Below are 21,231 nucleotides of genomic sequence, written 5' to 3' on the forward strand. Positions count from 1 at the left end.
ATCGGTTGAAAAGAGAATAAGCTGATATCTGGAAATGCTAATCTGGATCTGCCAATGCCAGGCATCAAGACTTCACCTCTGCTCAGTGGGGAGTGAGAGGCCTTTCCAGCAAGCAGTCCACTTAAAAATCAAGCTCCAGCTTGAACAGCTCTAGTGATAAGTCTGTATCTCCTGCTGGAATAAAGAGGGAGCTTTAGCTAAACTTAGCCTTTGAAAATATGCATCTAAGCTTCACTGAAATAGTTCTGATATTGAATTAGGAAATAGCAAATTGCATGCAAATAAAACAAACTGTCTTTCCTGGCAGTTTCTTGTCTGTTCCCCTATTGTATCATGTCTGTGTTGCAGATGCATAACAGAGGGGGAGGATCGGGAGAGATGTCCTCTTATATTGCCTCCCACATACACGTTCCAGCTTGTGTCTTGGACTTGTAAGAAGTAAATCAGCTGTTACTTTCTTGAAGCCAAATGAGCAGACTACCCAATGCCAGTGCCCACAAATGTTCCCTTCCCAGCTTTACTGGAGTTTTCTCATTTTCTTTTCATGCTTTCATTGTCAGTTTGTCTGTAGCTATAGATTCCTAAATTTAGAAATTTCATGCTCTCCTTTGCATTCAGAAATTAATTCATCTCTTAATCACTGATAAGCATCCCTAATACGTTCCTTTTTAAAGCCTCTTTCTGGATTTTTTTTTTTTAATATGAAAAAATATCTAAGACAATTTTCTCTGGGTGACTTTGTAATAAAGATTTGTATGCATTAAAGAAAAAATAAAAATCTGAGCTCAAAAATCCTGTACAGTAACAAATAGTAAAACTTTTGCTTCATATAAAATTACCCTTAAATGTCAGCATATGAAGAGGGGCATGTTTGGGACAGTGTTCCCAAAACTTGTGTAGCGCCAAATTGTTGATAGATTTGCCCTAGTTCTAATTAGTAGGGAATTTTTGTGAGACCTAGTAGTCATTTATTTATGTCCTGGTTTCGGCTGGGATAGAGTTAATTTTCTTCTTAGTAGCTGGTACAGTGCTGGGTTTTGGATTTAGTGTGAGAATAATGTTGATAACATGCTGATGTTTTAGTTGTTGCTAAGTAGTGCTTATCTTAAGCCAAGGATTTTTCAGTTTCCCATGCTCTGCCAGCAAGCAGGTGTGCAAGAAGCTGGGAAGGAGCATAGCCAGGACAGCTGACCTGAACTAGCCAAAGAGATATTCCATACTATGGAATGTCATGCCCAGTATATAAACAGGGGGGAGTTGGCCGGGAGGTGGGGATCGCTGCTGGGGCATTGGTCAGCGGGTGGTGAGCAATTGCATTGTGCATCACTTGTCTTTTCTTGGGTGTTATTTCTTCTTTTTTTTTTTTTTTGTTATATTCCTTTTCATTACAATTATTATTCTTATATTCTTAGTTAGTATTATATTTTATTTTACTTTAGTTCTTAAACCATTCTTATCTCAACCCATGAGTTTTACTTTTTCTTTTCCTCCTCCCCACCCCACTGGGAGGGGGAGGGGGAAGCGGCTGTGTGGTGCTTAGTTGCTGGCTGGGGTTAAACCACGAAAGCCCTTTTGGCGCCCAACGTGGGGCACGAACGGTTGAGATAACGATGGATCTGATCAGAGTGTGTTAAAACAAACTTGTTATAAGTATTCATTGTATTGGTTTGATAGTCACTGGTTACAATGTGGACTCTCTTGCTCTCGAGGTTGGTGTGGTTGTTCTTGAAGTTGCGTTATTTGCAGTATATGCTCCCTGTTGTGCTGTTTATCACCTGTGGGAACCGGACTAGAGTTATCATGTTGTTGTTGTTTGTAACACTGGCTTATGATATAAGTGCAGGTTGTGAAACTAATCGGGTGTTTGTACTCAGCATTGTGGTCACCTGTACTTCGGGAGCCACCTATGGGAGACTATTAATAATTGTACCTTTTACCTTTTCTCCTCTGGGAGCCAATCTATGGAGGAGACATCTCCGTACTTCAGGTGCTATCTCCTAGAGAATATTAATAATTACACTTTCTACCTTTTCTCCTCGTGGAGCGAACCTATGGGGGAGACATCTTCCCACATCTTCCCTTTCTCTGCCAGGCTAATTACAATAGCGTTGAAGGAGTTTGTAAATTTTGAATATCCTTGGGATGTTGAACTCAGCATGGTCCTATTGCTAGGAATCAGCCTGTTCCTGAATGTGATTCAGATCTTGTTTAGGGTTAAACAACTATTTAAAAATACCACTCAGAGATCAATTCCCACGACTATGGCTACTCAGACTCCAGCGACGGGCACTGTGGCTACTCAAACCTTGGCGATGGATGATGCAGCTGAACCAGAGAATCAACCAGTGCCAGTATCAGTCGCCCCTATACAGAAGAAGAAATATACAAAAAAACCAGCTCACTTAGCGAAGGATGAAGGTGAAGCAGGGTCATCAGGAGAACAGGAGGAAGAGGCAGAACCGGAGATAATCACCCGATCCCTATCCCCGAGTGAGCTGCGGGATATGCGAAAAAGACTTCAGCCATCGTCCAGGCGAGCACATTATTACCTGGCTGCTCCGATGCTGGGGATAATGGGGCAAGTAGCCTGGAACTAGAGGGTAGGGAAGCCAAGCAGCTGAGATCCCTTTCTAGGGAAGGTGGCATTGACAAGGTGATTGGAAAAAAGACACAAGCCCTCAGCCTCTGGAGGCGACTTCTGTCGGGTGTGAGGGAAAGGTACCCCTTCAAGGAAGATGTTGTATGTCACCCAGGCAAGTGGACCACCATGGAGAGAGGTATCCAGTACCTGAGGGAATTAGCTGTGCAGGAGATGGTTTATTATGACCCAGACCATGGGCAGTCACCCAGAGATCCAGATGAAGTCCACTGCACACGACCCACGTGGCGGAAGTTTGTACGAAGTGCACCATCGTCATATGCCAATGCATTGGCAGTAATGGACTGGAAAGATGAAGAGGGACCAACAGTAGATGAATTGGCTCACCGACTTCGGCAATACGAAGAAAGTCTCACTTCCTCCCTCGTCGCGGCTGTGGAGAAACTGCCAGACATACTAGCCGAGAAATGGTCCCAAGAGTTCCAGCGATTTGAGGATAAGTTTGACCGCCCACCTGCACGGACCAATACCTCAGCTATTAGGAGAAGGTATTCCTCTGGGCAAGAGAGAAGAGATAGAAGGTATACACCACGGGGTATCCTGTGGTCTTACCTGCTTGACCACGGAGAGGATATGATGAAGTGGGATGGAAAACCTACCTCGGTCCTACGTGCACGGGTACGTGAATTACAAGGAAGAACAATATCACAGATGAGGGTTCTTCCAGGAAAAATGCTGCTCCAGCCTCCAGTGAGCACTGTGAGTGGTGTGGCAGACAGAGTAGAAGAGCTGATCTTACTCCCGATCCTATGAAAAAGAATTCTAATCCATTTTTACAAAAAGTGAGTGGAGAATCCTCTGACCAGGACTAGAGGGGCCCTGCCTCCAGCCAGGTGGAGGAAAGGGACAACCGGGTTTACTGGACTATGTGGATCCGATGGCCTGGCGCATCAGATCCACAGGAGTATAAGGCTCTAGTGGACACTGGTGCACAGTGTACTCTAATGCCATCAAGCTATAAAGGGGTAGAACCCATTTGTATTTCTGGGGTGACAGGGGGATCTCAACAGCTAACTGTATTGGAGGCTGAAATAAGCCTAACTGGGAATGAGTGGCAAAAACACCCCATTGTGACTGGCCCAGAGGCCCCATGCATTCTTGGCATAGATTATCTTAGGAGAGGGTATTTCAAGGACCCAAAGGGGTATCAGTGGGCCTTTGGTATAGCTGCCTTGGAGATGGAGGAAATTGAACAGTTGTCCACCTTACCTGGTCTCTCTGAGGACCCTTCGGTTGTGGGGTTGCTGAGGGTCAAAGAACAACAGGTGCCAATCACTACCACAAGGGTGCACTGGCGGCAATATCGCACCAACCGAGACTCCCTGATTCCCATCCATAAGCTGATTCGTCGACTGGAGAGCCAAGGAGTGATCAGCAGGACTCGCTCACCCTTTAACAGCCCCATATGGCCAGTGCAAAAGTCTAATGGAGAATGGAGACTAACAGTAGACTATCGTGGCCTGAATGAAGTCACGCTGCCACTGAGTGCTGCTGTGCCAGACATGCTAGAACTTCAATACGAACTGGAGTCAAAGGCAGCCAAGTGGTATGCCACAGTTGATATCGCTAATGCATTTTTCTCAATCCCTTTGGCAGCAGAGTGCCGGCCACAGTTTGCTTTCACTTGGAGGGGCGTCCAGTACACCTGGAATCGTCTGCCCCAGGGGTGGAAACACAGCGCCACCATTTGCCATGGACTGATCCAGACTGCACTGGAACAGGGTGAAGCTCCAGAACACCTGCAATACATTGATGACATCATCGTATGGGGCAACACAGCAGAAGAAGTTTTTGAGAAAGGGGAGAAAATAATCCAAATCCTTCTGAAGGCCGGTTTTGCCATAAAACAGAGTAAGGTGAAGGGACCTGCACAGGAGATTCAGTTTTTAGGAAAAAAATGGCAAGATGGACGTCGTCACATCCCAATGGATGTGATCAACAAAATAGCAGCTATGTCTCCACCCACTAGTAAACAGGAAACACAAGCTTTCTTAGGCGTTGTGGGTTGTTGGAGAATGCATATTCCAAATTATAGTCTGATTGTAAGCCCTCTCCATCAAGTGACCCGGAAGAAGAACAATTTTAAATGGGGCCCTGAGCAACAACAAGCCTTTGAACAAATTAAACGGGAGATAGTTCATGCAGTAGCCCTTGGGCCAGTCTGGGCAGGACCAGATGTTAAAAATGTGCTCTACACCGCAGCCGGGGAGAATGGCCCTACCTGGAGTCTCTGGCAGAAAGCACCCAGGGGAGACCCAAGGTCGACCCCTAGGGTTTTGGAGTCAGGGATATCGAGGATCTGAGGCCCGCTATACTCCAACTGAAAAGGAGATATTAGCAGCATATGAAGGAGTTCGAGCTGCTTCAGAAGTGGTTGGTACTGAAACACAGCTCCTATTAGCACCACGACTGCCGGTGCTGGGCTGGATGTTCAAAGGGAAGGTCCCTTCTACACATCATGCAACTGATGCTACATGGAGTAAGTGGGTTGCACTGATCACACAGTGAAGTCGAATAGGAAACCCCAGTCGCCCAGGAATTTTGGAGGTGATCACAGACTGGCCAGAAGGCAAAGATTTTGGAATATCACCGCCAGAGGAGGAGGTGACGCGTGCTGAAGAGGCCCCACTGTATAATAAACTGACAGAAAATGAGAGGCAATATGCCCTGTTCACTGATGGGTCCTGTCGCATTGTGGGAAAGCATCGGAGGTGGAAGGCGGCTGTATGGAGTCCTATTTGACAAGTTGCAGAAACTGCAGAAGGAGAAGGTGAATCGAGTCAGTTTGCAGAGGTGAAAGCCATCCAGCTGGCTTTAGACATTGCTGAACGAGAAAAATGGCCAATACTTTATCTCTATACTGACTCATGGATGGTGGCAAATGCCCTGTGGGGGTGGTTGCAGCAATGGAAGCAGAGTAACTGGCAACGCAGAGGTAAACCCATCTGGGCTGCCCCATTGTGGCAAGATATTGCTGCCCGGCTAGAGAACTTGGTTGTGAAAGTACATCATGTAGATGCTCATGTACCTAAGAGTCGGGCCACTGAAGAACATCAAAACAACCAGCAGGTAGACAAGGCTGCTAGGATTGAAGTAGCTCAGGTGGATCTGGACTGGCAGCATAAGGGTGAATTATTCATGGCTCGGTGGGCCCATGACACCTCAGGTCATCAAGGAAGAGATGCAACATATAGATGGGCTCGTGATCGAGGGGTGGACCTGACCATGGACACTATCGCACAGGTTATCCATGAATGTGAAACATGTGCTGCAATCAAGCAAGCCAAGCGGTTAAAGCCTCTTTGGTATGGAGGACGATGGCTGAAATACAAATATGGGGAGGCCTGGCAGATTGACTATATCACACTCCCACAAACCCGCCAAGGCAAGCGCCATGTGCTTACAATGGTGGAAGCAACCACCGGCTGGCTGGAAACATATCCCGTGCCCCATGCCACTGCCCGGAACACTATCCTGGGCCTTGAGAAGCAAATCTTATGGCAACATGGCACCCCAGGAAGAATTGAGTCAGACAATGGGACTCATTTCCGGAACAATCTCATAGACACCTGGGCCAAAGAGCATGGCATTGAGTGGGTGTATCACATCCCCTATCATGCACCAGCCTCTGGAAAAATCGAGTGATACAATGGACTGTTAAAGACCACATTGAGAGCAATGGGTGGTGGGACCTTCAAACATTGGGATACACATCTAGCAAAGGCCACCTGGTTAGTCAACACTAGAGGATCTGCCAATCAAGGTGGCCCCGCCCAATCAGAACTTTTACATACTGTAGAAGGGGATAAAGTCCCTGTAGTGCACATAAAAAATATGCTAGGTAAAACAGTTTGGGTTACTCCTGCCTCAGGCAAAGGCAAACCCATTCGTGGGATTGCTTTTGCTCAAGGGCCTGGGTGCACTTGGTGGGTGATGCGGAAGGATGGGGAAGTCCGATGTGTGCCTCAAGGGGATTTGATTTTAGGTGAGAACAGCCAATAGATAAAATTGTATGATGTTGATTGCTATATAATCTTGCCACTGTATGTCATCATTATTGTAATTGTTATATGCTATATTAATGGTATTACAGTAGGAATCACTTAGATTAATGAAGAATGAACTTTGACAAAACTGAGTGAAGTGCAGTAGTGATGGAACCAGGACTGACTTCAGCATGCAACAATCCAACACCACACACCATCCTCCTGCTGCGCCCAATGTCACTTGCCCGCCATACCACACCGAAGCCCAATCCTGTTCTGCTGACTGAGCAGACTTTGCCCCATCCCTCCTGCCCAGACAGACTGTTATGATAGATGGAGCCCAAAGTCATGGACTGAATGAACTCAACAGACAGTTGACAGAGATGGCCCATAGACTGCGGGAATGATATCTGTGTGTATATATATTAAAAGACAGGAAAAGTGATGGTGATTAATTGGAAATGTATGAGAAAGTGGAGGCTCTGGGCATAACGTAAATGGTATAGAATAAGGGGTGGATATTGTCCTGGTTTCGGGTGGGACAGAGTTAACTCTCTTCTTAGTAGCTGGTACAGTGCTGTGTTTTGGATTTAGTGTGAGAATGATGTTGATAACACACTGATGTTTTAGTTGTTGCTAAGTAGCGCTTATCTTAAGCCAAGGACTTTTCAGTTTCCCATGCTCTGCCAGCAAGCAGGTGTGCAAGAAGCTGGGAGGGAGCACAGCCAGGACAGCTGACCCGAACTAGCCAAAGGGATATTCCATACCATGGAACGTCATGCCCAGTATATAAACAGGGGGGAGTTGGCAGATCGCTGCTGGGGCATTGGTTAGCAGGTGGTGAGCAATTGCATTGTGCATCACTTGTCTTTTCTTGGTGTTATTTCTTTTTTTTTTGTTATATTCCTTTTCATTACAATTATTATTATTATTATTATTATATTATTCCTAGTTAGTATTATATTTTATTTTACTTTAGTTATTAAACTGTTCTTATCTCAACCCATGAGTTTTACTTTTTTTTTCCTCCTCCCCACCCCACTGGGAGGGGGAAGCGGCTGTGTGGTGCTTAGTTGCTGACTGGGGTTAAACCATGACAACTGTAAATATTTCTGTTCAGTATTCTAGGTGTTTTACTATATATTAAGTGAGATTCCAGCAGCCTTATTTAGGCAGCTCATCTCCACTGCAATTGCTAGGCTTTGTTGATTCTCATTGGAGAAAAAAAATGGTTTTGATAAATTGCTTGCAAGATCAGTTGGTTTGTATTAAGAATTATTTAGCTATGTATTTCTAATATACTATATAATAAGTTTTACTGAGGCTTCTCAGTTCTGAAAATTGGAGGCTTCTGTTTAGTAAGTGATAACTGTTAGATTTTCTTCTTGGTTGGGGCAAATTCAAAAAAGTGGATTCCTTCATAGAAAAAGGTTAAAATGTGAATAAGGGTTCCATAGATAAAATAGCAAAATTTTGCTCATTGTTCATTAGGTCAAGCCTTATTTAGTGTGCTTTTATTTCCTTTTTTTTTTCTCTTTTAAAATGTGCAATGTATTTCTCCAAACAGATTTCCTTCAAAATATCATTCCAATTCAATGCATCGTATCTCCTGGAAAATGCTACTATTCATGTATATGCAACAAGGTTAGTTGCAATCATTGTTTGTTTACCTTGTGGTTTTTTCTTAGAAAGCTCTACAGCTTTGTGTTTCGTAGTAAAACAAGGATGACTTTTCTAAACTCAGAAGCAGTTAAACAATCTGTAGAGCTGGCAGCTTTATGGATGTACTTGGTCCAGCAGTGAACTGAGTGGACTAAATAAATAGCTGTTTGTTTCTAGAGCCTGAGAATCATAAATGAGTCATAATTCCCAGTAGTTTTGCCTTCAGAAAAGGTTTATTCTCTTACAAAATTGCCTCATACTTTAGCATGAATCACAGTTTATGCTAAACAAAAAGGTCTGGCCCTCAAAGAGCAAGAGCACTGCAAAGGTTTTCTGTGATAGAGCTGGACAGGTAAAAGGAATGCACTCAGTGTTTGCTGTCCCTGCATAATACAGGGATGGTGTGAGTAGTGGCCCTTATTTGGTCCATTTTCATTCAGTCAACTGCAGTCTGTAATTTTAACAAAAATGCATCTCTGAGCTGGGACTGGTGCAGGACTTACCTTTTTAGTTACTGGAAATAGTCTTTTGAATTTATTTTTAGGAGATAGTAATTAATTGGAAATGGGTAGTGTGTTTTCATACCCGGAGCTGTAGGTATTTCAGTTTCTTCAGGTCCTTTCCCACCTAGTAGTCCTGTTGCATGTGCAGATGAATATCACAGTCTGATCTGAGTGGCATATGTTGTTTTATTTTAGTGACAGTGAAGAATCAACCGAGACCTTGAGTGACAACAGAGGACATGTTACAATTCCAGTAAAATATGAATTAGGATTAATATTTTTAAGGTATTGATGCTTCTCTGTACTTCTATTTGCTAGCAAAGTAAATAGCAGGTGTTCAAAGAGAATATAGTATTGTTTTGTTGTTGAGCTGTGCTCAGTTAGTATCGATAAATGACAGCTGCTAGTCTCATGAATAGAAAGCACAGGCTGCATTGAAAAGAGCAGTTATATGAAATAATGGAGCAGTCACTGTCCCTGTCTCACTGTAGCTCCTTTTTATCTATTTATATTTGATCTGCAGTTTGCAAGTACAACAGCAGCTTTTGTTGGTTCTTGTATTTTGCTCTGTTCATTCAAAGGTGTTTCAGGTACATAAGAAAGCAAACACTTCCAGCTTCCTGATGGCCATCAGTTTGTATCACTATAATATTGCATGGTGTAGGGTTTGATTTCCAGCTTCAAAAATTAGCCTTAATTTTAGATTCTCAGGGGTTTGTTTTTATCAGTTCAGACATAAACTTTAATGCAGGTATTGTAGTATACTTTATTTTCAGAAATAGCTAGAATTCAGTTAAATTCCATCCCTGAAAACCATTATAAATATTATCAGTAAAGTACATTGCATGGTGTGCAGGTGTAAATAATTAAGTCAAATTCATTTTGTATGCATTTCATGGCTCAAATCCAGCCTTTGTTTGTCCCATAGGGAACAAGGTTGAATTTAGAACATGCTGGTTTTGTTCTTTTTTTACTTTGTTCTCTCTTTTATAGGATACTTCCTGTTTCACATGGCAATACTCTTAGGACAAGGAACTACACAGCTAGAATAAGAACAGCACAATCAGGCCCTGATGTATTATTTTTGGGAACAATATTTGCTAATTTCATAGTTTTATCTGAACAAAATATTTGAAATGTACATAATAAAAAGAGCACTACTCAGAAAATGGATGAGTTGTACTTTAGTGGGAGTAGCAGTGCACTCTTAATTGCAAGACTAGTCTTGGAGGATTAATGAAATAATGAAAAGACATATATTATTAACTGCTAGAGTTTTTATGAAGTTTTTGTGCTTCTTGTGTTTTGTTTTTTTTTTTTAACCTGCAGTGTTTTCAAAGAGCACCATGTTATAATTGCAGCAAATGATACCATCCCTACTGTTATTAACACAACAGAGCAGATTGGGGATGAAGTTACTCTGCATTATAGGGTAAGAAACAATTAAAACTGCATGATATAGGTACTGGTTTCATCTCTTCTTTTTTTTTTTTCCTTCTTTTTTTTTTCCTTCTTTTTTTTTCTTCCTTTTTTTTCCTTCCTTTTTTTCCCCTTTTTTTTTTTTCAAATTTGGTTTTAATCACTTAATGTAATAGCCTATTACTTAAGTAGCAGCTATGCAATATGTTAAACCTTCTACATGAGAATTTTGTGTTTAACTCTTTTTTTTTTTACTTCCTTGCTTGCTTTGGAATAAGGTGAGTCAGAAGTTCTCAGAGTGGTCCATCTCCTGTGGAGTAGTTCTGGTGAGTTTTAGAGCTGCTGCCATCAGCAGGGGAAAGAGAGCATGCCCTGGTAAATAAGAACTTGACCTACGTTCATTGCAGTTTAGAACAGATATTTCCAAAATACGGTCAGCTTTGAAAAAGGCAAATGCCATACTCTAAGAACATTGTCTTCCTAATGGAATGAATACTGCAAACTAAAATCACTTGGAAATGATATTTAATGGACTAGAAGCCCAGCCTCAAGTTGCAGTAGGACTGAATTTAGTTATCTTGAGAACATCACAAATGTGTAGTCAGAAGAAAAAAGTTAAACAGGATCTTGAGTACTTATTAAGCTCGTCCACTTCTGAGACAGGATCACCAATTCCCCTGCCACCAATTCCACGGATGCGTTTTCTCTATCCTCAGCCACAGCAGGCCTGTTCAGAAGGAGCAGCAGCTTACAGATATGTCCTGTGATGCCCTCAGGAAAAAGAGGGGAGTGGAGCAGGTGATCAGGAGGGCTGTTGCCTCAGCACACCTGAGGAGGAACTGGCAGGAGCCACTGTACTCAGCATTGGCTCCTCTCCCATGTTAAAGCATTTTGGGGCCTTTATTAAAAATTGCAATGAAATGATCTTAGATAGAAGTCCTGGATGGTAAGAGGATGCAGTAAACAAGATAAAAAGAAGGAATTTATGTCAAAATGGCCCCTTTCATCCTGTTCATTTGATTTCCTTTAATAGAGCATTTCATTACCAAAGACCACAGGAGAATGTCTGCTAATTCACAACAGGCTGTTCTTGGGGGAAAAAGTAAGAGTTTATCACACCACTTTTTGCATAACTGACTGTGGAAATGTGTAAAAAAAAAAAAAAACCACACAGAAGAAAAGAAAAAACATAGAAAAGGGGAAATAAACCACAATAAAATAAGGAAAGTACTAATCAAAACATTTTTTTTTCTTACAGATTGAAAACGGTGAATACTTTCCAATGCCAAACCTCACACTGCAGATCTTATTTCCCAATGTAACAGCAGCCAAGAATACTCTTCTCTACCTTACTGCATTGTCACATTCCCAAGTAAGCTAGGAATTTATATTTTAACAATAAGCAATTTTAACATGGTTGAACATGGTTTAACATTGTTGAACAATAATTGGACTATAACAAGGTTAATTTGATATATTGCCAAGTGATGAGGGGTCCAGACTGAAATATGAGGGACAGGAGTTCCTTTCTTAGTTTTGCAAATGCTCTAGTTCTGCTATGTAAATCTAGAGCTCAGTCTCCTGTTCACTCCTCTTCTTTCTGTTACTGAAATTAGTCTTCCTGAATTTCTGCTCTCCGGCACTAACGATCCTCTGGCTTCTTCCTTGTCTGGGGCACTGAGACATCTTGAAGGGGGCGGTAGGTCATGTCTTTCAAATGCTCTTCACTGCATCCCTCATTTGAGGGCGATTAGTTTTTCCATTTTACTCCTCCAGAGCAGCTGGAGGAGATCACAATTCCAGCAAGTCCCATGATTCCAGATCTGTAGATATTAAAACTAGAGCTATATCAATAACTGGATGGCTGAACAACCCAAATATCATTAAGTGGTGATCTGAACCTCCTTTTTTCTTTTTTTTTTTTATCTTTCCCTGAGAGAGACACACACATGCGTACCTCTCTCCAAACATCTCACTTAGTTTTGAGGTGTTACACCACTGAAAAACAAAAGAAACAGTCTAAATGAAAGTTCAGGGTTCACTTTAAAACAAAAAAATAAAATAACCAACAAAGTATTTCAGGTTTAGACTGCAAAGAAATTATGTCTGTTCTTAAATTCCTTCCCCCATTATTTTCGTTCCTAGGCAATCACCACATTTGACCCAAGTTTGCACATAAGGTCACAAGTCTGCATTTTTCTGTAGGTATAATTCATCTACCATTAGCTAAACAGTGATAGTAGTGTGCCAAAGTGCAGTGCAGGGGATTTGCAATCCTCTTCACACTAGTAATCTGAAAGTGAATGACCTGGACCAAAAAAACAAATTCCCCCGCACCGAAGACACCAAAGGATTTGCCAACTGCCTTTGAAGGAGCCATGGAGGGCTAGCAGTGCTCCAGCACCCACTCCCCCTCCTCGGGCACTACAACAGAGGCTCCTGAATCCTGCACTTAACCTTCCTGTCTGCTTGCTAAGGCAGAAGCTCTGTGGATTCCAGTGCAAAAGCTATTTAGCTCTCTTAATAGCCAATTCTTCCTGGTTCATGTAGTGGTCATCTTGCAGGAAGCTCTTGTTTGCTTCTACAGATGTTTAAGTAGCTGGATAGAGTTTAGGTTAAATTATCTCATAAAAAGCTCATTTGTTGTTTGTATAATGATACTTCAATACTTACACCATCTGAATTTCCTCTTCTGCACTCTCCCAATATGCAGTTTTATTGCATTTAGCGGCTTAGTGCAGTTAGTAAATATTATTAATGTTGTTAATGTTGGCTTGTTTCCAGAGCTTTTCTTGGTAATAGGTTGGATATTCAGACAATAAGAATAATATTTTTATTTTGCTAACAGAATGCCATCTGCCAAACTAGTTACCCTGTAGATCCCTTAAAGATCAGCACTGGGAAACCATTTGTGTTGCCAAAAATAAAAGAACCTACAAAGGATACAATTATGGTAAGCCTACATATAGTGTATATATATTCATCTCACATCTTTGAGCTGAATATTTCTGCAATAAATATGTAAAAGCTTCTTTCAAACTGTATCCTATGGAAACTCACTTTGCCTTAATAGCCTGAAAAGGCATCTTTATGTAGACTAGCTATATTTTTTTATTTTTATTTGGTGTCCTGATTTCAGCTGGGATAGAATTAATTTTCTTCCTAGCAGCTGATATAATGTTGTGTTTTGGATTTAGGATGAGAATAATGTTGATAACACACTGATGGTTTTAGTTGTTGCTGAGCAGTGCTTACACAGAGTCAAGGATTTTTCAGCTTCTCATGCCCAGCCAGCAAGAAGGCTGGAGGGGCACAAGAAGTTGGGAGGGGACACAGCCAGGACAGCTGACCCAAACTGGCCAAAGGAATATTCCATACCATATGATGTCATGCCCAGTATATAAACTGGGGGGAGTTGGCTGGGAGGGGCAGATCACTGCTCAGGGACTGGCTGAGCATTGGTCAGTAGGTGGTGAGCAATTGCATTGTGCATTACTTGTCTGTCTTGGGTTATATTTCATTCTCTTTTTGTTATCTTCCTTTTCATTACTATTATTATTATTATATTTTATTTTTTATTTCAATTATTAAATTGTTCTTATCTCAACCCATTAGTTTTACTTGTTTTCAATTCTCTTCCCCATCCCACCGGGGGGGGGGGGGGGGGGGGGGGGTGAAGGGGGAGGAGCGAGTGAGCAGCTGCGTGGTGCTTAGTTGCCAGCTGGGGTTAAACCACGACATTTGGCTACAAAACTGTATGTGGAACTGAATTTGTTGGGGTTTTTTAATTTAGTAAATGTATAAATAACAGTAACACATTTGACAGCTGAGTAAATCCTCACCTTCTATATTCCCAGTGTAACTAATAAAATTTTTAGAGCTTCTCATGTCCCTTTGTCCTGGTTTCGGCTGGGATAGAGTTAATTTTCTTCTTAGTAGCTGGTACAGTGCTGGGTTTTGGATTTAGTGTGAGAATAATGTTGATAACACGCTGATGTTTTAGTTGTTGCTAAGTAGTGCTTATCCTAAGTTAAGGACTTTTCAGTTTCCCATGCTCTGCCAGCAAGCAGGTGTGCAAGAAGCTGGGAGGGAGCATAGCCAGGGCAGCTGACCCGAACTAGCCAAAGGGATATTCCATACCATAGAATGTCATGCCCAGTATATAAATGGGGGGGAGGCTGGCCAGGAGGGGTGGATTGCTGCTCAGGCATCAGTCAGCAAGTGGTGAGCAATTGCATTGTGCATCAGTTTTTTTTTTCTTCCCCCCCTTCTTTTTTTTTTTTTGTTATATTCCTTTTTATTACTATTATTATATTTAATTATTATTATTGTTAGTATTATATTTTACTTTAGTTATTAAACTGTTCTTATCTCAACCCACGAGTTTTACCTTCTTTCCCGATTCTCCTCACCATCCCACTGGGAGTGGGGAGGGAGTGAGGGAGCGGCTGCGTGGTGCTTAGCTGCTGGCTGGGGTTAAACCACGACACCCTTGCAACTTTTTTAGACATGCAGTTGAAAATACTTTCAAATGCTACCACTCTGATCTGGCAGATTTTCCATGCAGTTGGTACAAATATAATTCATGGCCCCATTTGGAAAGGATTAGCCTCTCACATTTAGACGGAAGAGTTGCGAAGTATAATTTTGCTGACATAGTTATGTTGGCATGTCAGGGGGAAAACCATCATACTGCCTCCTCAGCATAGAGGTACAAGTTGAGTTTCTGGTGTGAATGAAACCGAGCCGTGAGAGGAGTATTTTGCCATGCTTATCATATGTTCTTCACAGAGGTGATAAAGGTCCAGGCTAAGCAAATGTTTCCAAAGTGTTGAACATACTTCTGCTGCCCTCCCAGCTAGCAAATGATACTGGGAAGTAAAGATACCTAAATTTTCACATGCACACCCTGCCCCGCTTGAAAGATTCAGGTGTCCCACGATTTGAAAGGGTTAAGAAACACTGCAGAGAAGCCATAGCTGTGTTGGCAGAAAAACACTTCTTGCTCTTACAGGCTATGCCTCCTTTACAAGCCCTGCTGATGCCTTTTGCTGTGTACCTACAGTAACAGAGCTTCCTCGAGGCTAAGCGAGCCTGCAAAAACTGGGACTATTCTACCACAGCATGAATATCTCAACTCATTTTATATACTGCAGTGTCATTTTTATGTAAAAAGCCCCAGTAATTAATATCAATTTAGTGTTGATGTCACAGCAAATCTATGATATGTATACATACCAGTTTACATGTTTTTATTTTAGTAATGTGAAAAATCTCTTACTATTAACTCATGCTGGTGACTTTTAAACAGGACTGTGATACATATAGCTGTGCATCTATTAATTGTGCCCTGGTCCCATCTGACATATCTCAAGTGAATGTTTCATTAAGAGTATGGAAACCTATCATCATAAAAGTAAGTAAATCCCATTTGCATTCGGAATACTCTTGGGTTTGAGAAACTTAAGCCACTGTTTGTAATGTCTATTGAAATTATATCTTTAATTTTCTTAAGTTTCCATAGTCCTCTAGTATTTGAAATCATTTCTCTTGCTATTTTTAAATTTCCTCGGAACTAACTTACATGCATTTTATTATCCTTAAAGTAGGTACTTAGAACTTAGCAGGAATTTCAAAACACATTAAAAAAAACCCCACCCCTTATTCTGTATTGATGGTCCTTTTTTTACTAGTTACTTATGCATCCACAAATTCTAATTCAGCAGATGTAAGGAGGGGGTACACAGAAGTATATAATTTTAAAATAAGTTTTAATATGGAAAGATTTCTCAGGTCTAGAAAGGGTTTTTTGATCAAAAAGAGCAGAGGAGAGTACACCTCAGAGCATACCTCAGCATTGTCTGATGGTTATGACAAACACCAGGCTGTTGTCTATTTTCCTCAGTTGATGAATTTTTGATACTGAGTTCCTGTTTTGTGTCTTTGTTTTTCTCTGGAAAATAACAGGACAGGAGAGGAGATACAGCAGAATTTTAGAAAGCCCAAATCTGTCCCTATGGCCAAAGTAGTTATTCCAGGATTGATTAGTATTTCTTTGAAATCTCTGCTTTCTATTCTTTCAAAGCTGTATTGCTGTCTTGCAAACAGTGATGTGTGTGCTGAAGGTGACACACATGAGCAGCTTCACTGACTCACATTTTTCAGCATCTCTCCCAAAACTTTAGCATTAAGTTTTGCTTTCACCCTTCTCATTTCTACAAAGCTTTCTGCTTCAAAATACCTAATTATAAACCATAGGCATTTCTTTCTTCTTCCAGGCAAATATTCACAGCTTAACCCTTGTTGTGAAAGCATTACTTAGGAGTGAAAACTCATCACTGATTTTAAGAAATGACCATCAAAAACTGGAGGTAAGAACATGATAATTCATGGATTTACTCTTCATAGGATTTATTCTGCTACTGAATCATTTGTTATCATTCATTCATTACTAGTGAACTGATTGTTAGCTGTTGTATTTAGAGTAGGATAAGTACATTACAAGTAAGTGATTTCATATTACGGTAGAAAATGTCAGAATTAGCCAGCTGATGATACTGAAATCCTGTTACCCACCAATGTACCTGGGTGAGAAGTACTGTCTAAAGTATTTCTGCCTGTTGCAGTATGCTTCCTGCATCTATGTAAATTAAAAGCATAATTAAAATTCTTCTTTTAATGAATCGATAGTATTTTTAAAATTGTCCTGGGTCATTTAGAAGTGATCCTACTTTGTACATTATATTTTCTTTATTATTTCTTTATTTATTATTTCTTTCTACTTCATTACCCAGGACATATATTTGAAACAGGATCTCTTATTTTTCAGAAGTTCCCTGTCATTTTCTTACATGCTACATCTGAAACAACATTGCACTAATGAGCTCCTATTAAAATCCAGAGTTGTTTATTCATAGGCTATTAATAAGAACTTGTATATAACATTATAGCAGTGGTATCAGATATAAAGAGAAATGTAGAAAGAAATTTTCTTAGATTTGCTATTTATCCTTTAATACTTTTTATTCCAATAGGTTTATGGTGGCTAATGCATTGCTTTTCTGTGATAACTTGTTGTGGTGGGTTGACCCTGGCTGGATGCCAGGTGCCCACCAAAGCCGCTCTATCACTCCCCCTCCTCAGCTGGACAGGGGAGAGAAAATATAACGAAAGGCTCGTGGGTCAAGATAAGGACAGGGAGATCACTCAGCAATTACTGTCACTGGCAAGACTCGACTTGGGGAAAATTAATTTAATTTATGACCAATCAAATCAGTAGTAGGATAATGAGAAATAAAACCAAATCTTAAAAACACCTTCCCCCCACCCATCCCTTCTTCCCGGGCTTAACTTTACTCCCAAATTCTCTACCTCCTCCCCCTGAGCAGTACAGGGGGACGGGGAATGGGGGTTGCAGTCAGTTCATCACATGTTGTTTCTGCCGCTCCTTCCTCCTCAGGGGGAGGACTCCTCACACTCTTCCCCTGCTCCAGCATGGGGTCCCTCCCACGGGAGACAGTCCTCCACGAACTTCTCCAATGTGGGTCCTTCCCACGGGCTGCAGTTCTTCACGAACTGCTCCAGCATGGGTCCCTTCCACGGGGTGCAGTCCTTCAGGAACAGACTGCTCCAGCGTGGGTCCCCCGCGGGGTCACAAGTCCTGCCAGCAAACCTGCTTCAGCGTGGGCTCCTCTCTCCATGGGTCCACAGGTCCTGCCAGGAGCCTGCTCCAGCACGGGCTTCCCACAGGGTCACAGCGTCCTTCAGGCGCATCCACCTGCTCTGGTGTGGGGTCCTCCACAGGCTGCAGGTGGATATCTGCTCCACTGTGGACCTCCATGGACTGCAGGGGGACAGCCTGCCTCACCATGGTCTTCACCACGGGCTGCAGGGGAATCTCTGCTCCGGTGCCTGGAGCACCTCCTCCCCCTCCTTCTTCACTGACCTTGGTGTCTGCAGAGTTGTTTCTCTCATATATTCTCACTCCTCTCTCTGGCTGCAATTGCTGCTGCACAGTAACTTTTTCTCTTTCTTAAATATGTTATCACAGAGGCGCTACCACTGTTGCTGATTGGCTCGGCCTTGGCCAGCGGCGGGTCCATCTTGGAGCCGGCTGGCATTGTCTCTATCAGAGATAGGGGAAGCTTCTGGCAGCTTCTCACAGAAGCCACCCCTGTAGCCCCCCTGGCTACCAAAACCTTGCCATGCAAGCCCAATACACTTGTACATGCAGGGGCTTATTTACTACAATGTACATTTTTAAGTACAAGTCTTATTATGTGTTGTTACTGTTAATACCTCCAAAATTTAGAGCAAAGTAACATTCAGTGTGAATTAGATCTTGTCCAAAATACAAACATCACAGGTCAACTATTAGCTGGTACTGTATCCAGGCATTTCTTTTAAGTGATAGGTTGAAATTAAATCCAGGAGGGAAAACACAACTGAGAGGCTTGCAGTTAATGAGAACTGCCTTTACAAACCAAAGAATTTTAGAATTAATTTTTTAAAAGACATAATTTCAAGTTGAATGCTTAGTGTTCAGCGCTCTAATGCTTTTTTGAACTATAAAGTTGTCTCTTTAATAAGTTAATTTAAAATAATTCAAACTCATATATGGTCACTTTCATTTAAATGTGAATATTCCTTATTTTAGTTTAGTTTACACCAGATAAGCCTGGTTTAAAATTAAATTAGTATCAACACAGCCTTTTACACTTGATTTAGAAGCTTGTTAATCACTGCCACCTTTCAGGGAGGCAGGCATTGAGTGATGAAGAATATACTAAAGAAACTCCCTAACATACACTTCAACTACTCATGGTTTTGGTACTGAATCCTTTATAACAATGATTACTGACTTATAGCAGGGCCAATCCTCATGAAATGAATGCACCTACAATGTGCAAGATATTATGTAAATACAAGGTTTCATGTTGGAGGTTATTTTCTCAATTCCCTCCTGTACTTAGAATGAAGTGGTACCCTGGAAAATCAGTGCATACTGATAAAAATTGTGCTACTCTGTTGATGTTTTAGAGGGACAAGTTATCTATTGCTTACATTCTGAACACTTTGCAGACCATGATTAAGATTTCCAAAGAACTCCCACCAGGTACAGTCCCCTTATGGGTTATCCTCCTGAGTATCTTCACTGGACTCTTGATTCTTGCACTGCTTATATTTGCTTTGTGGAAGGTAAGCTGCACATTCTTGTCTTCATGAAAATAAACAAATATGCTTAACTTCTCTGCTGTGTCCTTCTCATAACTAGAACCTCACAGACACTAATAGTATCTAATAAGTAGAGTGAAATCTTGTAGAAATGACAAAATAACTAATAACACTATATTTTTCTGAAGTGTAACATGCAATGCTAACCAATTGAAACCTGTACTGCCAGTATGTTATGAAAAGAAAAATAAAAAGAGATTTTAGTACTATTAAGGGGTTTTTTGTTTATTAGCTTTGACTGTGGCCCTTGATAACCAGGTTTTCTCAGTGCAAGAGATGCTAGGCCTGTGGTGTAAGTATTGCCACAAGTGGGCACTCTTCTCCAAGCTAAATATTCAGTTTATACTTGTGTTAGAAGGTTACAGTTTATAACTTCAACATGCATAATCTCTTGAAAAATTTGACAAGTATAAAATAAAGTATTATTTATTCAACTGAATACTAACTATTATTAAGCGTTTTAGCCTTTGACATTATGTGAGCATAACAATGATTCGGCAATCGCTCACTATATATTAACTGTGCTCCTTTTGTCTGCTTTCATGACATGTCTCTTTAGTTTTTCTGTTCCAGGAAAAACAATGTTGTATTTCACTGATAAAATATTAAATGACTTTTTACTGTACTGAAAGTATTAAAATAGTAGTAAGAACCAGCATATGAATGCTACCAATATGGGTTGTATGCTTAGTCACTTTTTTCCTCTTCTGCAGGCTGGATTTTTCAAGAGACCACTAAAGAAGAAAATGGAGAAATGAAGAAAAAAGCCAATGCAGAAATTTTTACTCAGGTCTGCCTCAAAAATGTTACTGTAAAATTATAAAATTAGATATACATGCAGTGGTCACAGTGTTTTCTAAACTCTGGTGCATTAAAAAAGAAGCAGAACAACAAGAAGCAAGTCAAGCACGTAGATGAATGATGCAGAGGAAGAATAAACAGCCTTATGGCATTTTGTGATACTCAAGGACATACTTTCAAGTGTTACTCATTTTTTGAGAGTAACAGAGTTCAAAGATTCTAACATTTTTTAATATGGAAAATGCGTAATCATATTTTTATATACCTATGTATGTGGAATCATTTTTCATTTCAAATTATGCAACAAGTCAGCTTGTATGTAGCAATCCCAGTCTTTTTTATCACCTTATGATTTTCAAAAGGAAAAAGCATCATTTTCAAAATTTCCTCTTTATGTCAGTTCTGTGAAAGCAGACTGTCAGTTCGTGAAGTAGAACATGCAAACTTTGAGAATGCACCAAATACTGTAATGACAATTCAGAAGATAAACACCTGCAGAATTTTGGGTGAAAATTACTGAAATACCTTGGACTTCTCTTTCTGCTTATTTTAGTGTGTCCAGCTGAACCCAGGATACTCCAAGAAAGAGATTTTTATGGTCAAGAGGACCATAAAGGATTGATCCATTAAAACACATAACTGTTTGAACTTGAAACAGATTTTTGGCAGGCCTAAAAATGTATGCACAAACCATTCAAGCCCATCTGATTGCACACTTTACTCAAATAAGCAGGGACACAATTGTATCTGCAAATTGAAATGTCCATATTTATGCAGAAAATGTTTAGAGGTACTCTGAAAATTTTACTCTTGCTGTATATCTTGGAGTAGCCAGGAGGATGCTTCATAAACTGTCACTGTAAATTTATTGTGTTGCTATTTAATCCGATGAGTTTAAAGTGTACAAAATGATAATTAAAAGAGCAAAGATAGGAAACTTAGCACTGGCAAGCTTCTTCTAGTATTA

General features: G+C 40.9%; 1 protein-coding gene across 1 annotated transcript in view; it reads left to right on the top strand.

The window, feature by feature from the left end:
* LOC127028624 (integrin alpha-1-like) overlaps positions 1-20,239 on the top strand; it is a 92,418-nt gene extending 72,179 nt beyond the window's left edge. Inside the window, exons 22-30 of the mRNA XM_050914345.1 lie at positions 8,213-8,289; positions 9,006-9,095; positions 10,140-10,242; positions 11,488-11,601; positions 13,078-13,182; positions 15,541-15,645; positions 16,508-16,600; positions 19,311-19,427; positions 20,177-20,239. Of these exons, the coding sequence (XP_050770302.1) occupies positions 8,213-8,289; positions 9,006-9,095; positions 10,140-10,242; positions 11,488-11,601; positions 13,078-13,182; positions 15,541-15,645; positions 16,508-16,600; positions 19,311-19,427; positions 20,177-20,221 (849 nt within the window). The 3' untranslated portion in view covers positions 20,222-20,239. The remainder of the gene's footprint in view (positions 1-8,212; positions 8,290-9,005; positions 9,096-10,139; positions 10,243-11,487; positions 11,602-13,077; positions 13,183-15,540; positions 15,646-16,507; positions 16,601-19,310; positions 19,428-20,176) is intronic.
* The last annotated feature ends 992 nt before the right edge of the window (positions 20,240-21,231 follow it).

This window comes from Gymnogyps californianus, unplaced genomic scaffold (assembly GCF_018139145.2).
Source record: "Gymnogyps californianus isolate 813 unplaced genomic scaffold, ASM1813914v2 HiC_scaffold_37, whole genome shotgun sequence".
NCBI classification, from domain to species: Eukaryota; Metazoa; Chordata; class Aves; order Accipitriformes; family Cathartidae; genus Gymnogyps; species Gymnogyps californianus.